The sequence below is a fragment of the Arvicola amphibius genome, chromosome X (genome assembly GCF_903992535.2).
Source record: "Arvicola amphibius chromosome X, mArvAmp1.2, whole genome shotgun sequence".
Lineage (NCBI taxonomy): Eukaryota > Metazoa > Chordata > Mammalia > Rodentia > Cricetidae > Arvicola > Arvicola amphibius.
The window spans coordinates 62,371,757-62,379,275 of record NC_052065.1 but is presented as its reverse complement, the minus strand read 5'-3'; the positions used below and the strand labels follow the sequence as shown (position 1 = coordinate 62,379,275).

General features: G+C 41.3%; 1 protein-coding gene and 1 pseudogene across 1 annotated transcript; both read right to left on the bottom strand.

Moving 5' to 3' along the window:
• Positions 1 to 2,958: 2,958 nt before the first annotated feature.
• On the bottom strand, positions 2,959 to 4,837 carry LOC119804302 (annotated as a pseudogene).
• On the bottom strand, positions 3,855 to 4,341 carry LOC119805237 (macrophage migration inhibitory factor). Its single transcript, XM_038317152.1, has one exon. The coding sequence runs from the start codon at positions 4,304 to 4,306 to the stop codon at positions 3,959 to 3,961; it is 348 nt and encodes a 115-aa protein (XP_038173080.1). The 5' UTR covers positions 4,307 to 4,341; the 3' UTR covers positions 3,855 to 3,958.
• Positions 4,838 to 7,519: the final 2,682 nt, after the last annotated feature.

Genomic DNA, 7,519 nt, shown 5'->3' with positions numbered 1-7,519 from the left:
GAAAAACCCTACATAAATCAAACAGCTTGGGGGCTGGAGAGATGGCTCAGCGGTTAAGAGCACTGCCTGCTCTTTCAAAGGTCCTGAATTCAATTCCCAGCAACCACATGGTGCCTCACAACCATTTGTAATGGAGTCTGGTGCCCTCTTCTGGCCTGCAGGCATACACGCAGACAGAATATTGTATACATAAATAAATATTAAAAAACTAACAAACAAACAAACAAGCAGCTCAACCAGCGAAATAAACACATAGTTCTCAAAGCATAGAATACCAAGACTCAGTAAATAATGAAAAAAATGTTCAACCTCAGATGATTAATATTGTCAGTTTGGAAGGATCCAAAATCACCATGGAAACAGCCCTTGGGCAAGTCTGTGAAGGATTAGGTTAATTGAGCCCTAGAGACCCACTCTAATCCCTGGGAGGCGTCATTTGCAGGTGGTGGTGGTGGTGTTAGGGGGCTGGTTGCATAAGATGGAGAAAGATGGATGAGCGTGAGCATTGTCTCTGTTTCCTGAGTATTCAGTGTGACTAATGCATCACACTCCTGCTGCCATGACTTCCTCAGTCTATATCTCCAATTTGTGGGTCGTAATAAATCCGTCCTCTCTTAAATCGTGTTGTTTTTTTCCAGATATTTTGTCAGAGCAACAAGAAAAGTAATTAAGACACATGCGTCATTCAGGAAATGCAAATTAAAACTATCTTGAGATTCCATCTAATTGTAATCACAATGGCAGTCTTTAAGAAAATGGGTAACAGCCCAGCGTGGTGGCACAGGCCTTCAATACCAGCACTCTAGAGGCAGAGGCAGAGGCAGAGGCAGGTGGATCTCTGTGAGTTCCAGGCTTAGAGTGGTCTACAGAGTTCCAGGACAGCCAGGGCTATACAGGGAAACTTTGTCTCGAAAAACAAACAAACAAAAACAAGCAAACAAACAAACAATAAAAGAAACATGTGTGAAGCTACAGAAGGATTGTGTTACCGCTTTACCTTTACACTTTCCTGCTTGTCCTCTAATGGGACTTTTGATGAGCAGGAATCACAATCACTTATGGAATCTACTTTCTTAAGTACTGTTCTCTGCATGAGTGGATTGAGAAATCAAATTATGCTCTTAACTCGCCTCTTTTCTTTCAGAGTGTAGGTGTATTGACTAACTAGCAAGTATGCATGTTTTGATTTTTATTGCATTTAATCCAGTCAATCAATCAATCAGTTCTCTCCTACCATGTGGCTTCTAGGGATAAAACTCAGGTCATCAGGCTTGGTGGCAGTTCCCTTTACTGCTTGAATCATGTCATCAGCCCATGTATATGTTTTTGAAAGGAGCAAGCTGGGTTTCTATTGGCAGCTGAACTTTTGAGTTGTGAATATTGCCCGGATATGTCTATGCTTATTCAGGAGAAGTATATACACTTTTTGAAGAATAATCGTTGTCTTCTTGGGGATTTATTTAGGTTAGTGAAGAGAGTTTTATTTTAAGGTAGGACAAATATGTCTCAATATTTAGCTATATCTTCTCTAAAGTCAACTGGCTAGATGTTTATTTTTTATTAGAGAGGCAAACAGTCTGGAGTGTATGTACAATTCTTAGTAGGCTGTAATGGATTAATAACAGGTCTTCAAATGAGACCTTTTGTTTGATTTTGTGGATCTCTGGTTTCGTAGAAAGGTGCATGATTAGTTTTGAAACGGTACCAAATTGCTGGTTTTGTTTTTTTAATTAGTTTTTCAGGACAGGTTTCTGGCTGTCCCGGCACTTGCTTTGTAGACCAGGCTGGCCTCAGATTCACCGAGATCCACCTGCCTCTGACTCTTGATTTGTGAGATTAAAGGCATGAGCCATCACACCTGGCTAAATTCCTTTGCTACTGGGTGCTGGAGAGATGGCCTCAGCGGTTTAAGGGCATTGCCTGCTCTTCCTAAAGGTCCTGAGTTCAATTCCCAGCAACCACATGGTGGCTCACAGCCATCTGTAATGAGGTCTGGTGCCCTCTTCTGGCCTACACAGACAGAATATTGTATATATAATAAATAAGTATTTTAAAAACATTCCTTTGCTATATTTTTAAGACTATCTGCCACATGCATCTTCTATGCCATTCCATGAAACTGGCTCCCTAAACATTGTCATGGTAATTCCTATTATTTACACATTACTATTTTCTGTTTGGAACGTCATTTCCGCCTTCAGTTACTGAAAGTCCTTGTGTTTATTAATAACACCTATCATATAAAAGTTACCTATTAATTGATTACTAAGTCAATAGAAAATGTTCTTATAAGGTCCCAAGGATCAAAATACCTGCCCTGGTTATTTTTGAGCACAACCCATGTAGTCATTGTGATTTTTTTTTTAACATTTTACATATTTTCTTCTGACATCATTTTTAAAAATATATGCATACATTTACCAATGTCCTTTTCTTTACATATGGTTTCGCTTTTGTCCTCCAGACTGCTTTCCATACTGCTCATTTGCCCTGCGAGTGTTCAGCAGACACTTTGGCTTGGCTGACTCACCATTTGCTGCATAATTTCTTCGAGGACTTTTGTAACAGAGACAGTATATATAGGACTTCAGTCTGCTTGTTTTTCTCCCTTTTGTTTCTTCTTAAAATAAGCGTGTTGGGCCGGAGAGATGGCTCAGTGGTTAAGTGCACTGGTTGCTTTTCCAGAGGTCCTGAGTTCAATTCCTAACAACCCCATGGTGGCTCACAGCCATCTATAATGGGATCTGGTGCCCTCCTTTGGGCCCGCAGGCAAACATGCAGGCAGAACATTGTATACATAATACATAAATAAATCTTAAAAATAAATAAGATAAGCATTTTCCAGGTTCTCATATTTTCTTTGAATATATTATACAACCTTTTATTATTTAGAAGATATTATGTCTCAGGCAAAGGTTTTTTTCTCCACTCAGAGGTGCTAATGTGCATTATTTTCTTTTAAAAAGGTAAGTAGTAGTCTGTGTAATCATTATCAAAGAGAACAAAACAGATGAGCTTTTTGGATTCATGTCTGAAATGACAACACATTATTTGTACTATAATTTTCCAGTTCCATGTAACATGCTTAGTGTTGAAAACAACCCACAAAGCCCGTCAAAAAGGCATGTTATTGGGGCTGGAGAGATGGCTCAGTGGTTAAGAGCACTGACTGCTCTTCCAGTAGGACCCGGGTTCAATTCCCAGCACCCACGTGGCAGCTCACAGCTGTCTGAAAATGCAGTTCCATGAGATCTGACACCTTCACACCAATGCACATAAAATAAAGTTAAATAAGGCATTAAATTTTTTTTAAAAAAAGGCATATGCCCGTTTTTTTTTAAAAAAAGGCATGTTATCCTCAGTGACTGTCACCATGAGAAAACTGAGATATTTCATATATATTCCAGAGACTCCATGGTTTCCTGGAGCATGCTTGGTCCCTTTCTGTCACAGAGAATTAATGGATGTCTGCTGAAATCTTGTATGATTTTAGGTTTTGTTGGCAGAACTACAATGGAATATTTCAACATCTGGTTGTGACCTATAGCCATTTTTTAAAGACTCATCCAAAAGTTTGATAATTCTTGGAACAAGTTCTCCAAAATAAAAATGTTCTACTCTGTGAGAAATATTGTAAGAATCATGACTGGCAAAAGCTTTTAGGACAGTGTGCACGTCCTAGAAGAAGTAGGAGTGCCTTGTCCACACTTATGTGAAAATTCTCTGCTCCATTATCAGTATACCATGAATTCTGCATGCATCTTGAGAGAGTGCTGGATCATCTTCCCTTGGTGGGAGTGCTGTTGATGTACTTTTTTTTTTTTTTTTTTTTTTGGTCTCTAAACCGTTTATTTCTCTCGATCGGAGGGTGGGCATTGCTACGTGTGGACAAAAACGGAACGCTGTGTGCAGCAAGACTCCAAGAACAGCGGCGCAGGTAAGTTATTTAAGCCAGCACTCAGGCGAAGGTGGAACCGTTCCAGCCCACGTTGGCTGCGCTCATGTCGTAATAGTTGATGTAGATCCGGTCTGGGCTAATGTGCAGGCGATCAGCCAGCAGGCCGCACAGCAGCTTGCTGTAGGTGCGGTTCTGCGCGCCGCCGATCTTGCCGATGCTGTGCAGACTGCATAGGGCGCAGGGGTCGCTAGAGCCGCTAAAAGTCATTAGCTGGTCCGGGACCACGTGCACTGCGATGTACTGTGCCGGCTTGCCGGTGGCCTGCGCCAGCTGCTGGGTGAGCTCGGAGAGAAGCCCCTCTGGCACGGAGGCGCGGGGAACATTGGTGTTCACGGTGAACATCGGCATTGTGGCGGAGGGGCTGCACGCTAGGACTAGAGGACAGTGAAAGGCGGGATGTCCTGTTGATGTACTTTTAAGAGCACTTTTGAATATCACATATTGAAAGGAGTGCTCTTCGGCAGCCTACTCTGAGTCAGCTGTAACATACTTCTGTAGTGATGATAGGCCAAATGCTGCTGGTCCATAAACTAGGCCATCTGTGGATGCAACCATTTTCTCTGCTAAATCTAGTACATGTGGTCCAACATACTGACACTTCATGGTAATGGTTATATCTATGCTGATTCTCAACTTGCTAGAAAAGTCCTTGTCTACTTCATATTCATACTTCAGTCATGTATGTTGATACACTGGGAATTCTATTAGTGTTAATAATGCCACAGTGGTAAATGCTATTAGAGAATTTGTCATCCAACTGGCTGACATTTCTACATAACTGTCAGAAACCATGGCAACAGCATTCAACTCTTGCACCAAACTTAAATCCCCCGCCCCCAACTCAGTCACATCATCTTCAGGAAAACCTCCCTCTTCCATCATATAGTCATGATTTGTTGGGGGTGGGGCACACACTTACCACGACACACATTTAGAGGTTAGACAACAGTCTGTAGGAGTCAGTTCTCTCCATCATGTAGGTCCTTGTGCTACTGTCCTAGCTGGCCACTGTATTTCACAGAAACCCAGATCATTATGATTCTTTATATACATGGTTTTATTTTATGAAATTATACCTTTATATTTTTAAAAACAATTTTTTGTTTTTTGAAATTAAAGTATAATGACATCATTTTCTCCTTTCCTTTATTACCTCCAACCCTTCCAATGTAACACCTCTGATCTCTCTTAAATTCATGACCTCTTTTATTAATTGTGTTTTATAACATAACACAAATATATACACTCGACCTTCTCAGTCTATATCATGTTCCTTGTATGTATATGATTTCAGGACTAACCATTTGGTATCAGATAACCAATTGTGGGTCTCTTCCTGGGACAAGACAATTTCTCTTGCTCTCAGCATTTCTTCTTCTTCTTCTTCTTCTTCTTCTTCTTCTTCTTCTTCTTCTTCTTCTTCTTCTTCTTCTTCTCTTTTTTGGTTTTTCTTCAAGACAGGGTTTCTCTGTAGCTTTGGAGCCTGTCCTGGAACTAGCTATTGTAGACCAGGCTGGCCTCGAACTCACAAAGATCCACCTGCCTCTGCTGGGATTAAAGGCGTGCACCACCACCGCCCGGTGCTCTCAGCATTTCTTTCTTTCTTTTTTTTGTTTTTTTTTTTCGAGATAGGGTTTCTCTGTGGCTTTGGAGCCTGTCCTGGCACTACCTCTTGTAGACCAGGCTGGCCTCAAACTCACAGAGATCCGCCTGCCTCTGCCTCCCAAGTGCTAGGACTAAAGGCGTGCGCCACCACCGACTGGTGCTCTCAGCATTTCTTAGTTGCCTATAGTACTTTGTCATTCTTGTTCAGGTCTTATTTAAGCAGTCATGTTAATGAGACTTCATGGGTGTAGTTTCTCTGGTACTTCTAGAAATCACAATCTCACAGCAAACTTCCTATTCCTCTGATTCTCACAATTTTTCTGCCCATTCCCTTTTTGCTGTGATCACTAAGTGTTAGGCACAGGAGTTGTGTTGTAGATAGATCAGTTGGGGCTGGCCATCACACAATCAATTGTTCTTTGAATTTTGACTGTTTTTTTTATTTTTATTTTTTTTTTGTAGTGGTCTCCTGTTGAAAAGAGATAGTTCCTTGGTGAGAGGTATGATTTATACTTATCTGTCAGTATAAGAACAAATATTTATGCTGTAGTTAAAGATTAGGCTGGTTTAATAACATGGTGGTTGTAGATTCTCCTCCAAGATCTATGACTTCATTACCCCTGGAATAATGGGTTAGGCTTCCAGTACCAGGCATAATTTCCATCTTGTTAAAAAAGTCTTAAGTCCAGGCCGGGCGGTGGTGGCGCACGCCTTTAATCCCAGCACTCGGGAGGCAGAGGCAGGCGGATCTCTGTGAGTTCGAGACCAGCCTGGTCTACAAGAGCTAGTTCCAGGACAGGCTCCAAAGCCACAGAGAACCCCTGTCTCGAAAAACCAAAAAAAAAAAAAGTCTTAAGTCCAATTAGAGAGCAATTGGTTACCACAAAGGTATGTGTGCCACTACTTCACCCTCTAGGGTTATTGTGCTATGCCACTTATTGTAGATTATAGACATCATTGCTAGGTAGGACTACTGTTCACTTCCCTTTCTTGGAACTTTGCATGATAACTACTGGTAGCATAAAAACTAGTATGCAGGGAGGAGGCTTTCATGCCAGATTCAGTTCTGACCTCCAACTTCCTGTGTCTGAAGTATGTGGCAGTTTCAGTAATGTGGATTCACCTTCAGTCACTGGGAGGCAATCAAGGGCAACAACAATAGCCTATAATGTTTAGGAGTATCTTGAACAGCTCTCATCTACAACTCAAGGAAGCTTATCATGCCTGGTGTTTTTTGTGGATTGACTCTTGGGTGGACCATTCATTGTTAGCATGAATGGGAAAATGAATAAACAATATCTATTTGTAATTTTAAATAAATAGATACTGATATTTTATGGCTTTTTAAGAATCCTTACAGTTATTTTGCCATGTTCTCCCCTTTTCTTTTTTTAATATTTATTTATTTATTTGTTTGTTTGTTTATTATATATACAATATTCTGTCTGTGTGTATGCCTGCAGGCCAGGAGAGGACACCAGACCCCATTACAGATGGTTGTGAGCCACCATGTGGTTGCTGGGAACTGAACTCAGGACCTTTGGAAGAGCAGACAATGCTCTTAACCTCTGAGCCATCTCTCCAGCCCCCTCCCCCTTTTCTTTATATGTCACCCTTCCTGTCCCTAATTAAATTCCCTGATTTCCCCCATTCAAATAATTTGTACACTGCTCTTTTCATTGCTATTGTTTACCTGATAAGATCCCTTTTTGCTTTTCTGTTTTCTGTAGTTATTCCAGTTTGTATACTTTCATCTGAGTATTTGTAGCCAGGAAGTTAAAGAACAGTGCTGCCTTATCTCTTCTGATTCGTTTTGGCTTGGATCTGGTAGGGCTCTACCCACCCCCACTCCTCCTAACTAAAGTGGAACTCTGAAACACTACTGAGGGGACCTACCCAGCAGGATATCCCACTCTCTAGGCCCACCAAACTGGGGCAAAAACCCGGGCCCCACTC

Bases quoted from the DNA above. Each gene is read 5' to 3' on its own strand.
- LOC119805237 (XM_038317152.1), bottom strand. From the start codon at position 4,306: ATGCCGATGTTCACCGTGAACACCAATGTTCCCCGCGCCTCCGTGCCA.